The sequence below is a fragment of the Chaetodon auriga genome, chromosome 10 (assembly GCF_051107435.1).
Source record: "Chaetodon auriga isolate fChaAug3 chromosome 10, fChaAug3.hap1, whole genome shotgun sequence".
Lineage (NCBI taxonomy): Eukaryota > Metazoa > Chordata > Actinopteri > Chaetodontiformes > Chaetodontidae > Chaetodon > Chaetodon auriga.
This window is the reverse complement of record NC_135083.1, coordinates 8,162,251-8,183,765: the sequence shown is the minus strand read 5'-3', so window position 1 is coordinate 8,183,765 and position 21,515 is coordinate 8,162,251. Positions and strand designations below refer to the sequence as shown.

The window sequence follows — 21,515 nt, the reverse complement described above, 5'->3', positions numbered from 1 at the left end:
GCTGTTGTTGCAGTCGCTGATCGGCTGTGACAGAGGGAGAAGACCCGACGACTCAGGCAGAGACTTGCCAAAAACTCAGTGATTTATTGAACGACAAACTTTTCTCTTCTTAATCTTGGCATCGTTATTCATATTAGGAGCTCGCGCGCTGCGAAATATGACTCAGTCATTTAGTATGATATAACGTATGTTAGAATCGCTCAGACAGGCGCATTGTGCTGTTGTCTCATGCATTGTAGGCATTTCCATCCCCGCTGACACTGATACTGCGCTCTGTTGTCACAGATCTAATTATCTGTTTTCAGAGCTTTGCACTTTATGATTTCTGTCCCGGCTTATCATTTTTCAGCCCCCCCTGCTCCCCTCTCCCAGTTGCGTGACTCTACCATTAAGTGTTGTCTTTACTGGTTTAGTCGTAACTAAGCATCTGCCGGGTATCTGATGCACAGCATGAGCGTTCGCAGCCGCAAATCACATTCCAGCAGGACTTAAAATAAATTAGGCTCAATCTAACCCGTGGAGAACACATTTAGTGTTTGCTGTGTGTTTGTTTGTTTGTTTGTCTGATGTTAAACAGCAGTGATAATTAGTACCAATCGTTGCTTTGATGGTTTCATTTGGTTAACTTCGCACAGTTCGCAGCCTGATAACAAAATGCAGGTTTCTTTCTCTCTTTTATTTTTTTTTTTCTCCACAGCGGTCAAGGGCAGCTCACTGGGGTCCACATATTAAAACGGGCTGTGAGAATTGCCTCCTACTTCAAACACTTATTACATGTTCTTGGAGGGAAACTTTTCTCTTCGCCATAATTGCTCACAGCTTCCTCTAACTGCGGTGTAGATGGAGAGAAGCTGCTGAGGTTTCTGACCACTGACACTCTTGCCACAGTGTGAAAGCTCTCTTAGCCTGTTAGTTGTGTTTGTAGTAATCAATCGGCTGTAAAATTCTTTTTGGTCTTGTCTGCTGCAGACGCCTGGAGATTTGAGAAACGCACGTTCAGTACTGTTAGCTTAGAGCCACATAGCCTCTCGTCCATCATACTGTCCTGCCACCTCCCTCCTCTTTCATGTGCCAAGAGACAGAGCTTTAGGCCAGGGCTGACAAAACGCCGTCATTATCTTAACGTTAGCGCTTGCCCACGCTTTGCCTCTCATTCATTTCGCAGCTAGCCTCCTGGCCCCAGAGGGAGAGATAGATCATGTGGGCGAGAAAGAGAGAGCAATCGGAAGAGAGGTCTCTTCGTCTGCGATTCTACCCTTTCCCACTTGTCTCTCCCCACTAGTCCCCATCTACTGCTCCCTCATGGTTTACCAAAATGCATGATGCCATTATTAGGACTCCCGCTAGCGCTGAAAGAAGCAGAGGGAGAAAATTAATTGGGATGTTGCAAGAGAGAAAGGAGGTTAAGCTCACCTAGTAGCGAAGTCACAAAAAGTGGCTGATGGAGTCTTTGAGGTGTGCAGGTTTTCCAAAACATTATGGTGTGTTAGCCATTTACTGTAATCCTGCACTTCACAGCTCAAGGTTGCTTCCATACAGTGACGCAGGTTCATAGACAGACATGCCAAAACACAACGTACTGTATTCTGTACACATTCACAAAAGTGGAAACGCCTGCCAAATGTGAGCGGACACACTCGGCGGAGCGAGTCTGGTGGAGTGATTGTCACCAGAGTTTCACTGGAGTAAGCGTGGGCAGAAATGAGAAAGGACAGGGCACAGCAGTCGCAGCCCTTTAAATCCGGCGATGAAGTCTGAATCATTTGCTCTTTAATGGCAATCATAACTCATTGTGCAGTTGTAATGTGTTCCACATTAACAGTGTGGGAGCTGGCTGTGGCTCATCTGTGCCTAATGCGCTATAGCTACAGGCTAAGAGCTCTCATCAAACACTGTTCAACTATCACTTCCTCTTCTTAAAGTCTTTTGTTTACTTTGTTTAGTCCTCACGCCCACACTGCAATGAAACTTCGAAAGCTCCAGACACCTCTTCCAGAGTATGGTTTCTGCTCCAAGTCTCTTGAGACTGTGGTTACCTATATTTAGCCATTTGAGGTTATATTTGCTCATTATTTTTTGAGAACAGTGCAGTGAAGTCTCACTTGTCAGGGAGCAGATCGCCCTGTGATGCTAATGAGGTGATCCTGTGGCCATGTCTATAGGCCATATCCCAGGAAAGTGTCAGTCTGGGTGTAAACCTTTTGCTTTGTCTCTACTGGAGGCATCCAAAATCTAAGAATAGAAGCAGCACAGGTGAGGCTTTGCAACCGGCCAGAGTTGAGATTGAGAGGCAGTGTTTGTGTCAGAGGCAGTGACAGATGAGGATTGATATGTCTGGATAAAGATGCTGCCATGCACAGATTGAGCCGAGACAGTGAAGCTGTGCAAACACATGCACACATCCAGCGGGAATGCTTTTCGTCTGCACACAGATACAAACACCGTGAGTTTTGTCCAGTAATCAAAAAACACCAGCATCCTAAATTTAAACACATCATCGCTGGTTGCATCAAACCCAGAGCACTTATGACAAAATATTATTGGATTTCTTCCGCTTCACATCTTGCACTTACGTTGCTTTGAATTTGACACAGATTGGATGTACTTGTGAGAGCTATAGGTGCCTTGCTATGACACATACTCACACACACACACACACACACACACACACACACACACACACACACACACACACAGAAGTACATGAAAAACACACTCCTCCAACCCTGACCATGTTTCACCCACACCATCACCCAGTTCAGTCCTCCCCCCAGGGTTAAAGAACCACCCCTTCACTCTCTCCATGCTTGTTTGCCCGAAGCGTGCAAGGATTAGCTAAAGCGATTATCACAAGCTTTTGCAGTTTTGTGAAGATGAATCATGGTAATGCTACACAGCGAAGCGCCTCATGCATTTCTAAACCCCTCTACTTGGTTTATGATTTTCCAAACTCATGAGGAGCCAGTTGGCTTTGCCTCCCTAAGCCAGGTGCAGGTGAGTCAACTGTAGCCAAATTGGCTACATATCACAAGTATGTGTGTTCGTGCACATACAGTATACACATATGTTCGATCGCACACGTGTACAGTATGGTACAAACCCACAGAGATGCACAGACACACACAGTAGCTGCATGCATGCGTACGCGCAGTACATAAATCACAAAACGCTTTGACAGGCTAATGTTCAAAGTGTTGTATTCTGTCACATTCCAGGCTTTTAATACAACATTACAGCTTTATCGTAGCATGTTTGACTCTGTTTCACTCAGTCAAATGGAGCTGTCACACACCCTATGGGGACAACCTGCCTTTGGCAATTTTTGACTTTGCTACAATGCTGTGCATCAGGAAAGCATGTTTGCCTAGAGGCTTTTTAACTTCTAAGTACTATATACTTTTTTGGAATTACAAGTGCATAGTTTGTCAATGTCCAGACTCGATACAAAATCTTATTCCAGTATAGTTTTCAGCGATTTATATAAAACTTTTTCCTCTGGGTCTTCTTTCTCTACAGTAGAGTTATTTTTCCTCTTCCTTTTTCCAGTGCTCATAGTTCCAACTACACATTAGCACCTCTCCTGCAGATGGTGTGGTCTAATTGTGCAGGCTTTTTGCTGTTCTGCAGCCTCCCTCCCTCCATGCCATCTTCCAGGCTGAACAGATGATCACGGCCTCTGGTTTCTCTCCCCGGCCCTGAAGGCTCTGGAGGATGTTCTCATTAACAGGACTTGTCAGAGCAACCTGCTAGCACTGCTAATTTATTTCCCACACACAAAACATACCATAAGCAGACCACACACACAAACACGCAAGCACACATTAAACTCACATGGATATGCATGTGCTTATTTCTGTGTATATCGCTCACGCACACACACAGAGACACATACTTGCCCTCCTCTCGTAAAAGCCTACACATAGACAGACACCACATGGCCTCTCAAATAGAGCTCCAGGGCCTTCTCCTGCTAGATTGCACAACAATTAGCAGCAATGAAGGTTAGTGCCGCATCTCTGACAGTCTGACAAGTGATATATGCGCATTTGTTTGCAAAGCATATGTGTTTGTTTGTGTGTACTGGAGGATTTGGTTTTTTTGGAGGTAGGGGAGAGGGTGGGCTGCTACACTGCTGTCTTTGTTTGTGCCTCTGGGAGCCCTTCTTTGCCAGTCTCCTTCAGCCCCCAGCTTCTGTGATTCTCTCTCCATGCTGCATGTGTGTGCGTGTGCATGCGTGCACATGTGTTTGAAAGAGTTGAAGGGTGTTTGCCAGTGTATAGGTGTTACCTGACAGTCTCTTCATATCAGTGTGCACCTTATCAACAGTTGCAGTAAAGCGTTCCTGTATTTCACACTTTCACCCACAGGAGAGATATCTGGACCATTCAACCTGTGTACACACATTCATGTAGACACACAAACACGCTAAAATTCCTTGGGCTATACCAAGCATATTATTGTCTGTAAGCCCTAAGACACATTTAGCTGACAGTTTTAAGACCCGCCAGTCACTTCTCAGTGAAGGCAGCTCATTCAGCCCACAAGAAGGTTCAGCGCTGCTACATAATAAAAAAAAAAATATATCATGTACTCACACACACAATGACACAGACGCCCTCAGGAAGATGTTGTTAGTAATCATCAGTGACTAATGTTTCTCCTTTAGCTTGCTCCATGACATTATACTCTAGCTGACAGGTTTATACACACACACACACACACACACACACACACACACACACACACGCAATCCTATATGCACTCACAGATGTACCCACGCACACAGGTTACCTCTGTCATGTGTTTAATCATGGTGACTTACCGCAATTAGAGGTACAAATATATTCGTGCCAGGATCTCAAGGCAACCCTTTAAGGTGATCTCAACTGAATTTTCACATCAAAGTCTGTTTCCAGGTCTTGGGGAATATAAGTAATTAGAGTTGTAAAAAGCCTGTTGTGGCCCCAGAGAGTTGCTCGAAATCTGATAAATTGCCTCAAGTGATGTCACTGGAGTCAGAATTGGTTGAGGCTGACGACTACAGTTTTGAAAATGAAAAAAAAAAAAATATGGGGGGGCATGAAGTTAGAAGTGAGCTTACCAGACCTCTGCAGTCTGCAAGCTAGCCGATCGAGGCTACATTAGCCGCTAGCCTGAATTTTTGACCTGTCTGAACTGTCGGCACTTGAGTTGCATCGTGGGTAATGTAGATGCCAAGTTTTGACAAGGAAGAATAAAAATCAATGTATGTTTGGTTCCGCTCCATCAATTTTGATTCCTTTATTAATTATTATTAATTGTCCAAGAACGTTGGTATTAGCCTAGTCTGCTAACATGGTTAGCAGTAGGCAACAACTGACATTAGGGAAAGATTATGATTGTTGCTGATAAAAAGTTAAATCTTAACCTTCCAGCTACAACTGAACATTAGTGATGACAGACAACAGCTAAGCTGTAAAAATGTTTGTATATTAATTTTTGAAGTTTAAGTTGTTGATACAGGGGCAGCAATTTTGAATGCAAAGTTTGTGAGTGTGAAGACATAGTGTTTCACTTCCATGATGGCTGCTGATAATTTCTGCTCTATATTTTCAGTCGCTCTTGGAGTCGTGTCACTGATTTGGCCGTTTGCTGAACTTTCAGCTCAGTTCCTATCTCAGTGAAACTTCAGACCGACTAATTGCATGGTTCAGCCATCGTAGTCCACCATCAGCCCCCGGATTTCAGGGATCACTGCCTGATGGCTATCTTTCAAAGAAAAAAAGAAGTGATATAACCTCTTCCTACTGAAAAAACATGTTCCTTATCCTCCATACAGATTGAGTAATTACATGTATGTTTTTCCATGGATAAAGGCTCGGGGGATTTCTGTGGTTTGTGCTCTGACCCCTACAATTGGAAAAACAGAACCTTTTCTTAAAGTTTTGATGGAGAGATGTTGATTAGATTTGAGAAATACAGCTTCTATTTCCTCCAGCAGTTGGGGAAAGCAATTTTGTGCTGTTTGCTTCCTTGGGGAAGCTTGAGAGAACAATATGAAAATGATTTTTTTCTTACAACAAGCATATTTGATGCTTGCAGGCAAACACTGAAATAAAGGCAAAGTTGAAGCTGTTGTTTTTTATGGCCTGTACAAAGCTACATTTTTATTTTTTTATTTTTTCATACTAGTGTATCAGCGTTTTTCCTCCTGTTTTCCAGCATGACAGAGAATATAGAGATGTCGTGGATGGTGTAGAGGATCAGGACTTGGTGGTGACAGGGAGCTGCTCCAGAGGAGGTTAATAGATACAGGCATTGGAGAGGAAAGGACGCGCACACACAGACACGCATAGATGTGCCGACCTTGAGAAAGCTGTCCTAGACAAGTGGCACCTGAATCTTGGTGGCCCTTGAGGAAGGCTGGTACAGACAAAAGGGGTGGAATAAGTTTAGCAAAATTAGAATGCATGAAAGCAAACCCAAATCCTGCAGAGTCCGGCTTGATGCAAACCGCTGACAGCAGCAGTCGCTCTCAGAGCAAAGTGTACACTCTCAAAGACAAGATAGCCATCACCCCTCAGTCTTACTCCAGCCTCAGCACCACCATCATCTCTCATCCTCAAGAGCCATCCTGCAGACGCCAGACCATGTTACACAAACATGCGCATGCTAACCTCAGTCTGCTGTGCTCTTCTGTTAAGTCCTGATGGTCAGACTGTATCAGGTGTCTCGCTGCAGGGCTTGTTGTGGAGTTGTATATACAGTTGTGATATAAAATCTGGGCCGAGGCCCCACGGAACGTTAACCTATACTGTACATATCAAAGCCGCCATTGAATTTGTAGGCTATCGATCCAGAAAACGCGCTGAACCGCAACCACCAGAGCATTTTAGAGTTTGTTTTTTCCCCTCTATAACCACAGAAAAGCAAGATAAAAGGCCAAGTGACTGCTGTGAGGGAAAGAGAGGAGCGTAGGGATATGAGCTGTGGTTTGCTGTGTAAATACCTTCTGACTGTTTTAACTGTGTCTACTTTGTGTGTGTGTGTGTGTGTGTGTGTGTGTGTGTGTGTGTGTGTGTGTGTGTTTGTGTTTGTGTGCACTCCAGAACAACTAAACTTGCTGTCCAGCACAGCACAGACCGACTACTGTGAAGAAAGTTGGGGAAGTTTGTTCTTACTTTCATTCTGCTGTTATTTCCTTTTCTTTTTTCTACAAAGGGGCTTTTCTCTTCCTGGGAGAGGCTTTATTCTGCCTGATCCCTCTCTCTCTTTCACTGCCTCCTCTCCTAATCACCACTAAAGCCAGCCCTAATTGCCAAAAGACATGATTTTTCCTCTCCTTTTCTCATTCTCTCTCTTTCTTGCTGTTTCACTCTCTTTCTGTCTCTCCCCCATTTTTCGTATCTCACCACAAACAGATGATGTGGAAAATACGTTTTTAATAAAAACAATACTGAATGAAGCAGAAATAAGTCTTTGGTTTGGATTATAGGGGAATGTGTATTAAGATGGAGATGTAGCTACATTGTGATAGTGATGGGAAATCCAGTACCTATTGAGAAGCTTATATTCATAAAGACTTTGTTTTTTTTTTGTAAAACCTGTTTCTCATGTTGGTTTGATGAGCCATTTTTCATGTAGAATTTTGGTCATGGTCACAAGCATTTGCAGGCATTGTGTCTTCATCCTGCATATGTTTTTGCCTTTTCTTTTCTCCTGAGTCCAAAGTCATAAAAAGCATTAACACACTGTGATTGTTTGGAAGTCCTTCTTCCAGCTCAGGCGGCGGCTCAGTTCCCCTTGCTGGGAGAGATGGCTGAGAATTGAGGAAGGCCAATCAAGCACCTCTGTGCATGTTTAGAGGAATACTAATCAGTCATTAGAGAGAAGCTGATTAGTCAAAAGCAGTGTCTTTGTAGTCAGTGTCTGTGAATGTATGAATGTGCATGTGTCCTTGTGCATTATTGATTTGTGAGCTTATATATTGTTGCCCATGCATGCACTGGCATTGTGCTGTATACTGCAGTACAGGAGATCCCTCAATGTATTGCACAGTTACCAATTAATTTCCCCCTTCTATCAACCTGTGGACGACATGATTTAGGGATTTTAGGGAGTTGCTTCCGTCCTCCTGTAATGAAGTTTAGGAAATCCTCCACCCACTGTGTCTGTCACCTTCCAGCAGCCATGGAAATGTCAAAAACAGTTAAGATGCACCTGGTTCAGGCTAACTTCTGCCTTGTACTGAGCACTGATGTTGATTGGTCTGTCTGGGCAACTGAAACCCAAACGTGAAAGCTGAAATCAAAGTACACTCAAAAATAGTTCCGTCTGTTACGAGCCAACAGTGTGCATGCCAAGTCTCCAGCAGCTCTGAGATCAGCCAGCCTGTTAGCGCTAGTCGACCCCCTTCCATGACTAACCAGCCATGGTTGCAACAGCAGGCCCTTGATTAGCCATCCAACAGCGCCTCAGCTCTCAAAAGAACCAATCTAGATGGTCAGGTAGGTTAATTAATTCATTTTAAGTCACATTTTACCCTTACTTTTTAAGTGTGGACCTTTTATTCAAAATGCTGCTGTAAAGCTGGCTGGCAAGTGATAGCACTAATTCCATTCAAATTAAAAATGCCAAACACCATTTCAAGTGACTTAAAATGAAGGCAATTTGACTGCGACTCAAAGATAGTTCACCTAATCCATATTAAAAACAAGTCAGCTGAACTACACATATAAATAGAACCATGCTGCTCATGCACAGTATCTTTGTAATTGGTGTTTAAGTGCTGCAGACGGAGAGGTTTTAAGTAAACGCAGATGTTTCGAGGAGACCTCCTCACTTGCGGAGCGCCCCCAGATTTGCATAGCAGTGTACATGCCTACTGCTGTTAGTGGTTTGGTGTTCGCCTCAAGATCTTCCTTGTATCTAAGCCTTCTTTCATTTATTCGGTTAAAATTTGATATAGTAATAACACATTTTCCAGGAGGCCGAGAGGTGTTTCGGGGTAAAAAGTTGCCAAGCACGACAGCTGAAAATCTCATGCTGACATCTTGGATTTTCACCCAGTGAAAGCAGAGCAGTGAAGTAAAATGAATCGGCGTTCAACCAAACAAAACACAGAGTAAAGCTGCTTAATTTTACATAAGACACCACAGGCCATCCATATCCAGGACACACACAACTCTACATTCACTTCTATGGTACGCAGTCCGCTGCTGCAGTGCATTGTTGCTGCATAAGCAAGGCTGGGAAAGTTTAGAGGAGCAGAATCTGGGAAACAAGTTGTTACACAACCGCAATACAAAACAAGACGATATTTCCATTTTTTTAAAGCTAATGAGATAGCACTTTTTCCTCATTCCCATTCACAATGAGCGTTCAGCTTATGCCTACAAATGATCTTTTTCCCTTACAAGTTTCTTCCCAAGCAAACAAAGCCCCTTTCCGTCTCGCTCGCCACTGAAGTAGAACAAGGAAACAACAAACTTTGTGAAGATTGTGTGATTAACACTGGCCATCACAGTTTTGTCTGTGGTAACTTAAAAGAATAATAAAAAAAAAGAAAAAACTCTCACCTCATTAAAAGTCTGTTTTGAATTTGTTGTGCCTTTGTAGTTGTCAAAAATGACAGCGGTTTATTCTTTGAATCTCCCAAGTGCATGTGGACATGAAATGCACTAAAAACATAAAACAGTCAGATAATTGAACCAGTGAAAGCAGGTTGGAAAAACAAATGCAGTAGCTTTGCTTTGATGCATATTTGACTGATAAGCTTTTAGTTTTATATGTTACTTTTTCACATCTACGCTTTGCTATATGTACAACTTCAATTTGTTTTCATACAAAGGGTATACTGGGTTTGATGTCTTGTCTCCGCACTCAATGTCTGGACCTCATGCAAATTTTGAAGTGGCTTTGTGTCCACTGCATGTCCCCTCTCACTTTGCACCTGTGTGTGCTTGCACACTGTCAGCACTTTTGTAACAGGAGCTGGTCGCTGCTACTTTGTAGGTTTCTCGAAAGGATGGAGGGATGAGTCAGTGTCTGTGATTGGCTTCAATGAACAAGCTCCCTGATGGGGTTCTAACATTGCTTTGAACACCCTTCCATCACAAGTTTGTTCTCCTTTTATAGTCTATCAGTAGTGGACAGTGGACCTGGCTCTGTTTTGTCAGCCACTGAGGGCCCAGCCCACTGTAGAGCTCCGCTCCTCTGATTAGCCTGCACACTCCCCATGGTGCCTCTGATCAGCGGCCATACTCGTCTCTCACCATCCATCTCTTCATCCCGCCCTCTGTTTCCATCTCTCTGAGCTCCATCGCTCTCCCTTTGTCGCTCTTTTGCTCCCTCTTTCTCTCCTCTCTCGTTCTATCCATCTATCCATCTGTCCGGATCTCTCGGGAGGCCAGCCCAATTAACCTGTTTAAACAGCCATCTGAGCATCCCATCCATTCCAATGTGGCCGTGTGAGAGAGAGCCAGTTCACTGAGCCAGGATCCCAATGCCAGGCCTCCATCCGCTGCCCTCCACAGCCTCCACCTCCACTTCACCTCCCATTCCTCTCTCCTCCTCATCATCATCTTCATCCACCTCTTTCTGCTTCCTCCTCTCTTGTCCTCAATGGGCCTGATTGTAGCAGAGATCAGGGCTGGTAAGAGTGGTGTCTCTGCTGTTTTGTAGGGCAGGGTGACATCTGATGCACCATACTTTGAACAATTGTAACGGCTGCAGCTATAAACTCTGCTGCCTCTGGAGATCTCCACTTTAGCAACTGCAATCTGCCTATGAGCTTTTAGGCCTCTTTCCTTTCTCCTTTTTAATGTTCTTTCATTCATTTTACTGTCTCTCTGATTGCCACCTTCACACACTCTCATTTCTCTCATCAATCTCTCTCTTCTCTGCCCTTCCCTGCTCCCCCGTTCTCCTCTCACCTTCTTTGTCACCCCTCAGCTCTCAGCTCCTCTCTCTCCCCTCACTGTATCCCTTTCTCACTTCCCTTTCAACACTTGTCACCTACTTCCTGTCAGGCTGTCCAGAGAACACCCCAAGAAGGTCACAACTCTTTTCAGCGTTGCTCTCCTCCTTGTCCTTGTCTTGTTCGAGAGAGAGGGGAACTTTAATTAGAAAAGCGGGGAAAACATGACGCTGGGGTCTGGCACGTGGTTACCATCCAAGCAACACACAAAGCAGTATTTCACCGCCTTCCACGTGGTGGTGATGAAGAAATCATGGATCATATTGCCTCCCAGTGTGGAGGCACACATAGCATGGTGATATTTGTAACATTGCAGGGGTGTGACTGCTCACATTCACTAGATACTGGAGAAATGCTGGGCTGGCTGCTTGGCACACTGGGGTGTCTGTGTTATTTGCCAGATCAATGCACAACCTGGGCCTACTGCTTTAGACGACTTGTTAATGTGCAGCATTGTGCCGTTGGGCTTCATTGCTCTGTTGTTGGCCGATTTTATAATCTCTCTTATAGCAGTATCGACCCAACTGAGTGAAAGAGGAGCTGTTGGAGCTGTGTGTGTGTGTGTGTGTATGCCTGTGTGTGTGTGTGAGAGAGATGGAGGGGTAAAATTGGCACTGTCTTTTTCTTTAATTGGTGCAAGAACAAGACCCTCTGGGTACTCTATGTGCAGCCTGTCACTCCATTTGTGTGTGGGTATTGGTGCAGTTAGCTCAGCTTGTCATTGTTGAGACATGCAGGCATTCATATAAAATAAATGCATACACACACACACACACATATATTGACTGATTATACACCTGAAGTATATACACGACTACAGACCTCATTATTTATTGGCTTATTGATTTCAGCTTTTGCAGATTTTTACTGAAAATTCCCTGAATTATTTAAAAGAGAGAGATGTGATTATGTGTTGTTATTACTATTCGTATATCAAGAATCACAGTTGGATGAAGGCCTGGACTTTATTGGATTATAGCTCTTAAATATATTTATTTTTATCCAATAAATATCTTCTGAGCAGAGCGTTACATCACCACAACTAGATCATGCCTTAAGATGGCCCTATTTCCTGGCCTGCACCATTAGTGTCTCTGAGCATTATAGAATCAGAGTACGAAAAGGAAAAAAATAAAAAGGGATACAGACTTTATTATATTATCTTTGACAAACAAGTGGAGATGTAAATCTGCACCCTGGGCAAGTCGCCAGCCATCACAGGGCCGTCACATACAGACACGCAGCCATTCGGGCACATGTTTGAACCCAGGACTTTCTGTCCATGAGCTCCTAAACCCTGCAGCACTGAGCCACGTTTCTAGTCCGAGCACAGAAATATTTGTGCTGCAAATTCTTTCAAAAATGCAGTTTTCCAATTTTTGTAATATTTTTGTCTCTCATTTTCAGCAGGTTTTTTTTTTTCAGCAAAAATAATGAACCCGTCTTATATGGTAATTAAGACCCAGGCTTACATGCTTTCTTTAATATGGTTGAAGATACTTCCTCCTCGATTACCCCTCCCCTCAGAGTGAAGCCTCAGCCTGCAGGCCTCTACCAGCCATGACCGCAATACTGCTGCACTGCTGGCAGCGTGCCTGGCTCAGAGAGAGACAATAATTGGAGGACAGCGAGAGAAGGGGCAACAGACCACCTGCTGCTTGTGTTTTTTGTCCAGTATTTGACTGTTTCACAGACACAAGGACTTAGAAATACAATAAAGCATGCTTTGAGTTTGATTTTTGACTTCCACATTGTTAATATAATCAGGCAGCCTTCCAAAATCCTATTTGCGCAGACACATTTGCCAACTGGTGTGTTTGTTATTGTCGCCCCCCACATTTCAAGTCTAATCTTTGAGAATCTTCAAAAATAATGGTAGAAGAAATGAGATGGGATTAGACAAAGCAGGCAAGCAGGCTTTTTCAGGGGTTTGTTTGTGGTAGAAATGTCCAGCTACTCAAAAAGAGAAACTGTTTGACGAACAGTATTTTCTGCCTCTTGGGTTCACGTAATCCATCTCTTGTGCCCTCTCTCCTCCAGTCTAGACCAGGACACTTGTGCTGCACCTGGTACACTCAGTGGTCAGAGTGTTGTTGAAATGCTGTCCCCTCTGACTGAGCACTGAGTGGCTGTCTGGACATCTGGCCTTAGAAGGGTACTGCCATGATCACAGGCATACTTAGGGCCAGACAGAACAAAAAGCCGGATTTACTCGCAGTGTACTTTCTGTAATGGAAGCCTTGTTTCAGCGGGTTTAGAGACGTCGGAAGAGAGAAAGAGACAGTGGGTTACAGCCTTCATCTCAGGGTTTCCTGCGATATGCAGTCTAGACATCGTAATCCCCGAGAGGGAAGGCTGCGGGTGCCGTGAGGAAAGGGATGAGGCCAGTATCGGCTACACTAGTCTGTGACTCATCTTCTCATCTTCTCATAAACTGTGTTGAGTTTCATAAGAGATGAAAGACAAGAGTGCCCTGACAATAGAGACAGCTCTATACTGAGCTGGCACACGGTAACATCCTAATGTGACAGAACGAGTATTTAATGTCTACGCTGGAGAACATAAAACTCTACAGGGTTTTCATCTGTCTTGACCTCTCCCTGATTACATCTCTCTGTATAGCGTGTTTTTTCTGGAGTAACTGAGCCTCGCTGCTCCTACTAACATCTCCCACCTGCTGTGCGCAGTGTTCAGCTTTGAAGGTGGTGGATATTGGACACTTTTAATGCTTCAAGCTCATTTGCTGCACATTAGCCACCGTTTCCAATCAGTAGTTTGTGTATACTGCAAGGCTGCTCTGCTGTGTTAGGCTTCCAGTCAGTCCCTGCTGATTCAAATTCCTATTTTGGGTCATTTAATTCTTTTTCTGCATAAAACTATTGTTTCTCTTAATGCAATCAGAACACTGTTTTCTATGGTACTGTATATGGCGTGAGACTGAGTTTCGAGATACACTCAGCAGCAATGCAAAGCTTTTGATTCCAGATGAGGCTCTATCATATTTGATGAAAATCAACCTGGAAATCTTTGGAGAGAAGAAACCATTCAAATCCTCCGGAAGCCTTTCCATAACACATATTTTAGAGCGAGAAAGTGATGTGACATGTTACATACTGCACAGAGTGTTTATGGCTTTCATATATGTCCTCAGTTTATCTCATCTCAGTGTAAACACGAAGAAAGAAGGGGGTGGGACGACCAGTGCGGCGTTCACGGTGAACGCAGGTGACCTCAGGGTCGAAAGCTGAGTCGAGCTGCCAGAGATAACTGAAGAAAGACCAGAAATAGAGGGATTTGGCATTCAGAGTAAGAGCTCAAAGCATAGTATTTGTCACTCAGGGAAAAAAAAGCATTATGTCATTAAATGCCACAACACTATCAGTATAATCTGACAGAACAGTACAGTTTAAACATTCATCGATATGAATGTTCTGCAGATTACTGCCTGAATGTATGATTTAGGTTAAAAATTTGCTTTGTTTGCTAATAGGGGTTTTATTTATTGTCTGACCACGTATTCTTCTCTGTAATTCTACTAGTTAATTGCTACACACTCTGCGTGCTGTGCCTACAAGCAAATTCGGTCGCGAGCTCTATTAAGACCAGTGTTTCATCCCTTGCACGCTCACAGCACACCACACCATCAGTTGGCCATCGTTTTTTTTCCTTTTTACGTGCAGCTGGAGAGAACAACCCTCAAGAGTCTTATCCTTGTGATGGTTTGACCTGTAGCTAATGGAGACTAATGGTGAGATGCACCAGTGTCAACCCAAGCACCAGGATAGAATCTCTCTAAATAGTCACTCTTCTATCTACTGTTCCTCCTGTGCTGAGGTGTGTGTGCTGCAGTTGTACTGTTTGTGCGTGTGTGTGTGTGTGCGTGTGTGCATGTCTGTGAGTGAGAACAGCAGTTACAGCTGCACTCATACAAGCCATCGTGCCTATTTCATTGCTGATTTCTCACTGAAATTGACTGCTTTATTGAATATCGTGTTAAAATACCGTCAATTCTCTTGCCTACAGTGAAGTTTGATGACTGCGTGGGGAATGACGCAGTGGTTTTCCAGAGCAGTGACCCTATCTTCAGCGTGCGGACAGATGGGTCCATCTTTGCCAAGGGAGAGGGAGCCAGCCTGGATGAACCGGTCCAGTTTAAACTAACAGCAAGTGGTCCGTACACACATGTCTGGGAGACTGTGGTCCAGCTGGCACTAACTGACCCATCTTCACCTCAACAAAACGAAAATGAGGTGAGCTGCACGCATGAGCACAGACAAACACAAATATCACGCTTCAAATTTCAATTACCATCCCAGAGTTTCTTCTTCCTGTCAAATTCTCTCCAGTGGTCTGGTGATAGTAACAGCCAAGAATCAGGTCAGAACTCCTCAGGGTTTTAGAGAGCGAGGGAGAGAGTGCAGCAGAAAGAAGTAGCAGTAGCACATGGTTAAAAGTGATAGAATCACACTGCCACAGGGGGAGAGTACGATTCCCCTCAGCCATAAGCTGTTATTGGAAAACATCCTGTGCCTTGGATACCCCAGGGGTCCTCAACTCTTCCTCCTCTATTTAAAAGCTGTCAGAGGTCAGGCGAGGACTGAGCCAGCCTGAGCTCAACCGTCCTCGTAGCTACTGAACCACAAAACTGGATCTGATTGTCAGTGTCAGCGTGAGCGTTAATCAGATTAGGTAATGACAACGCAAGTGATTGGTGGCCCGTGTTCACTAACACGGAGTAAATCTAGACATCTCATAGAGGAGGCGGGCCAGTAAGCCGAGCTGAGACAGATGTATAACTTATGAGACCTAATGACTGACAAGGATCCTCAGTCTTGATAAGCGAAGAAAGCAACCAGCTGTGACTTACAGGCCATTAAAAACAGCTTTTGTAGCGGCTTAAACCTGTGTGTGAAAGTACGTGACAGCATTTATATATAATCAATGCTTTTATTATGACAAAGACTCTGCCATAAACACGTGCTCCCTCTGTGTTTGATGTGTACTGTAAACTGTCTGGTAACAAGGTTGCCATAAGAACTCAAAGGGAGATAAAACTCCAGTCTTGTGTTCGCAGTTTGTTTTCGCTGCCTCCATGTGGCCCAAAAAAATCTGTCGTGGCACAAATGAAAAAACACCCTTTCATCCAATGTTACTTGTTCACGCTTCAATAAGGAAAATTAATCAAATGTCAGTTCCACCAATTCATGACAAAGATTTAAGATGCAAATTTTGGAAATGAAATTTTAATGAGATTTAATTAAACTTTTATTTGCTTTACCTGCTCATTCCAGTTGAGGGTGATGGATGGCTGCATCCCCGTTACACGAGGCCAGGAGGCAGCAGAACCTTCATCGGCTGTCACTTCATTGCAGTGCTAAGCCAGACAAACACTTTCATAAACACAGAGATCTTGACAACATTTCAGATGGACTTCAGAAGCCATTTTCAAATGTGCTGCCATCACTTTGAGTCTTGAGCTAATCACTGCCGATAACAAACTGTGAACTTTAGATGTGTGTGTGTGTGTGTGTGTGTGTGTGTGTGTGTGTGTGTGTGAGCAAGAGATGAAAATAAATTCAATACAAAACTTATCTGATGCCAGCAAGGTTAGTTTGAATGATTGAAGCTGTGTGAAGTACTTCAACTTCTTTAGATTTTGAGAGCTAGTGCATGAAATCACTGAAAAACAGAAAATAAGTAGTCGTCAGCAGGATTTTCTTTGCATGGCCAGAGAACAGAAGACATGGCACGAAGTCAGTCCTAGAACGATCGAGACAAACAGAGAGGCGGAGTGGGTCATCGGCCAACAAAGGATTTATTAGTGGCAGTGGGTGTAAGGATGAGTATGTTGTTCTGGCTCTGAATAGGTCGGCCTTCATTCCCACACTTACATAGCTCAGGCTGCCTCTAACAATTCACTGGTTAGTGTGGTTTGAGCCTCAGTATTAAACAGCATTGTGCAAAGTTCAAATTCTATTCTTTGCTATTCTACCTCAAATTCCAGTGAGTCAACTCATATAAAGATCCCGACAAGCCGTGAAGAGACAGACAAACAGTCGGACGACTAGACGGGGTCAGAGGTCAGAAAGACGCTGCATGTTGAAGCAAACATGTTTGCAGCGAGAGCAGGAGCAGAAAGCACGGCGCTGAAGCAAAATCTGATGTTTCATTATGGAAATGGCGCTTTGTGGCGTGCTCTGTTGAATAATAACTTCCAGATGTCTGGGTAGCCAGGGGCTGGCTGATATCAAAGCGTGCAGGGTTTTGGGGAGGCAGTGGCGTGGAGGGGAAGAGCTGGGACCACTGCCAGCTGGCTAAGGCTGATGGCACCAGGGCTGGGGGGGGCCGCATCCATTTCACACTCAGTGACTCCTGTTCACATAGCGTTAGTGTGCGTAAGCGTGTGTGTCTGGTATGTGTGCGAGAATGCTATTTGTGCTTTTTCTCTATGGTGAGAGATTAAGTTGGATCAAGTGTGAATTATGCTAATTTTGCGTAAAATTTTCATTGCTGTCTTTGTTCATGGCTTAAAGTGTCTTGTGTTTGTAGCCTATAGGTTATGTCTGTGCTAAGTGCAGGGTTGCTTGTCGACGCCACCCTCTGCGTCGGACCGAGGGGGAATAACACGCCCTTTAAATCTCTGAATCTGTGAAGCTGGCGCTAAAAATTCTCATATCTGACTCCAGTCCAGCATCTGCCCCTTATCCTCAGTCTTTCATAATACTTTAAAGAACTGCACAGACATCTCCGCTTGTAACCCGATTTTTAATCAATTTCATCACCTTCCTGTAATTTCTCCCTTTCTGTGAGTGTGAATAAGAAAAAGTAAACTGGGGCTGCAGGGTTTGATCAGAATTACACCACGGCTCGAGAAAAGCCCACTTAAGCCTTTTGCAGCAGTGATAGGCACAGCTCGTTCTCTATCTCCCTGTGTCTCTTTCTCGTTTTCTTTTTTTCCTCCATCTTTTTCTCTCTACATCTCTCCTCAGGGAACTCACTAGTACCTGTTAGCATGTGTAGATAAAAGGATCTGGAGCATGACTTATTTAGGCAGAGGGAGGAGAGGGGGGTCACATCTGCTTCTGACAACCCTTCTCCTCATCCCCCTCATTCTATCCCAAACATGTCTCGCTCCACCTCTGCCTCCCCTCAACGCACTGGTGGGATGTGGGGCAACCATCCCCTGCAGTCAGCCCCACTAAGCCTTCCCCTCTCTGAAGAAAAAGAATACATTTGTCCAGACCCAGCTCACATCTGTCTCATCCCGCTCTGCTGACAAACCCTGTTTGTGCACACAGGCATGTTGCGCTTGGCAGAGGTTGGTCTCCTGAATATGGACAGAATGCAAAGGATCATGTGCATGTTTCGGTGAACTTGTCACACAGTACAGTGAACATGGGATGTAGCAACATGTGTGTTTGGATGGCTAGTCTCTTGTACAGACTGGTAACACAGTGCAAGAGGATAGAGTTTTGGTGCTTTTTGAGCCGAGTATTATCAAGTTTTTGTCAGTTTAAGGGCTTATAGCTCCACTAGTGGCCAAAAGAGGACCTGCTGCTGTCCATCAATTAATAATTGGAGACAGACACAATTTTAACGTTCTGTATTTTACTGATATTCCCACATTTTTGTCATAATTTACTCATAGAACACATCTTATTCAATCTAACAGCTTTTTTAATTTAACTCACTCTGTTTTATTTTGTTCTAATGCACAATTTGCTCTACATTAGTACTTTAAAGTACTTTTAGTACTTTTTTGTTTAGTTTTTACTGCTTTGGTTCGGTCTCATTTTTCCCAGACACAGGCAGCTGTTTATATATATAAAAAAATAATCGCCAGCACTACTTTCCCTGCACCAGAATACATACAGAGTTAGCAACTTAAACATAGTGGAGCATTAAGCAGAGAACGAGCCACATCTTTCCCTCAGGAGTTGGTGGAGAACAAACCAGAACTCACAGGAGAATGAATCATGGATTTATACTCATCAGGTCCATGACTCCACATGAATGCTCACGTTGCTTCCTGTCTGCTCGACGTGTAAATAGATAACCGGTGGCTAGCATGTTCTCCATACCGCCTTAAAAATTAAATGTCATTACCGTTTACAGCTTGTTTCTGTTGCCCCCAAGTGGCCAGTAAAAGTATAACATTTCAAATTTTAACCATGTAAGAGTCCAAATTTTGTCGCCGTTAGGGTTAGGAATGGAGATGTTCCCACCCCTCACGCCCAGGCGGCGCAGCAAATCCCGTCCTTCTCAGCTAAAAGCCAAAATATGATCTCCTACCATCTGCCTTTACCTGTGAAACCACCTCTCCTTCTGCACTGTTTCTGAAAGTGCCCTACATTGAATGGTACATAACATCTGAAACATAGCGCCTGGTTGATGAAACTTAACATGGCACCTTAGCCCATGCCCCTCCCTAACCCGAACCCACACCCCTACCCACCCACACAAACACATACTCACCATATGCCAGGTTGCTTGACACATTTCTTTTAAAGCAGCCTTAAAAGCTTTTCTCCTGGGCGTCCATCTAATGAAGTCGGCCTTGAAAGCATTGTTTCCGCTGGCAGATACAAGCCAACCCTCTGAGGGATCTTGACCAGGCAAGAACAAACACAGGGAGACAAAGAGAAAACACTTTTTATAGACTGCATTGCACAGGACCCTCAACTTTCAATATGTGCCAGAAGCCATTCCCATCTTCCAACACTGTAGCCTGCTCCTGTGTTGTATTTTATTTTTATTCTCAAATGTCAACTGCTGGGGAGGAACTGTAAGGCTACACATTGAACAGAAGTAATATAAAATGAAAAATTGGAAGAGGTGTTAAAAACAGTAGCCTCTTTATATGTAAATGTATGGTGATTGAACCTCTTTCTCTTATGCTCCACAATTCACAAGCCCAGATCTTCTTGTACTCTGACATGAACACCCTCCCACGCACACACACACACACACGCACACACTCACACAGACACACAGGCACAGAGCATGCACATATATTCTCCGCTCTGCCTGCACTGTTTTCTTTACTGTAATGGAATCGCAGTATTCTGGGCCTACCTGTTAATGTGGGACTCACAAGCAGAGACATAATCAAATACATAGGCTCCACGCTCTCTCGGCCAACAAGACGAGAATCCTTAACTAGGCTGAGCAGATGTCTCATAGCACCTGTTTTAATTAAACACACAATGCTAATCACAATTTCAGAAATCTTGTGTTCTAGACTAGAGATGGGAGTGTTAAAATACAGGTTACAGGTAATGATGAAAATAAAAAGACTAAAACAGCAAACATGTTTTGGTTTTTTTTCCTGTTACTCTTTTTTTTTTTCCCTTACGGCTGTTTCTCACTTGTGGCTCCACTGTAATTCATAATTAATTAATGCCTTTAGCTGTAAATTGAAATCCATTCATATATATTTCTTTTTTTTTTACCTGCAGGCGCCCAATAGGTTGCTGGTACAGATGACTATTTTCTTGATTGCTATTGCTGAATGTGGTGTGTGTTTGTCTGTATGGTGTGTGTGTGCCTAAGAGTATTACATTGACTGGCATATGATTAATTAATAATTAATTATGAAAGATATTTCCACAGCCTCATACTGTACTGTTTTCATCTCTTTCTCTGAACACTGAAACTGAAAAAAGTTATAGAAATTGAAAGATTCTATTTTGCATTGAAAATAGAAACTATGTAAATTCCAGCGATGCTCCTTTCATGTTTTTTGATGCGTTAATGTTACTGCACTTCGCTCAGGAGCGGGACAGCAGACATGGAAAGAGTACTAGAGTATTACACTCAAGTAATATGGGGGATTACAACTGCACCGGTAGAACAACATGACGCCACAGAGCCCTGATGTCCAAACCAACAATAAACTGTACTTGTGAAAGCTCGGCTACGCTGGCTGACAGAAATGAGGCCAATTCCAAAACACAAAGGAGAATCTGAAGCTAATACAACAACCGAAACGCGCTCGAAATAAAAAAAAACTTGCATCAGAAAGCAAAAATAAATACATTTAAAGCAACCACACTGTAAATACAGAAACAGTTAAAAGTCGAAAACACAAAAACTCTGAAGACAAATGCAAGAGAAAAACGCAGGCCAGGCCTCTGCAGGAGCACTGAGTGGAACAGCTCGATTTTTTATTTTTTTTTTTATTTTTTTTGTCTTGTCTTTCTGCAGCACGTTTTTTTCCATTTGCACCACATTTCAATTGTTGTGCTTGTTTTGGATTTTCATGTCTTTTTGAATTGGCTTCACTGGTGATTTTGGGCACCGTGCAAAAATTTGAGTTCTGAGAAAACTTTTAGCAAAGTCTCAGATCTTAATTAGCTTGACAGCGTGTTCACAATCATTGTTGAAAGGCCAGATGATGCAAATTTGAGAGATTTAGAAAAACTGTGACTCCTTGTCCCAACTATCAGCAGCCATGGGCTCCTCGCAGAAGCTACCTAGCACACTGACAATTAAAATTATTCATGCCCACAAAGCAGGAAAAGACTAAGAAAAATAGCAAAGCCTTTTCAGATAGCGG

General features: G+C 43.5%; 1 protein-coding gene across 1 annotated transcript in view; it reads left to right on the top strand.

Moving 5' to 3' along the window:
• The window catches only part of LOC143326924 (cadherin-4-like), a 228,192-nt gene that overhangs the window by 142,533 nt on the left and 64,144 nt on the right, over positions 1–21,515 (top strand). The window contains exon 4 of the mRNA XM_076740975.1: positions 14,981–15,207. Coding sequence (XP_076597090.1) covers positions 14,981–15,207 — 227 coding nt within the window. The remainder of the gene's footprint in view (positions 1–14,980; positions 15,208–21,515) is intronic.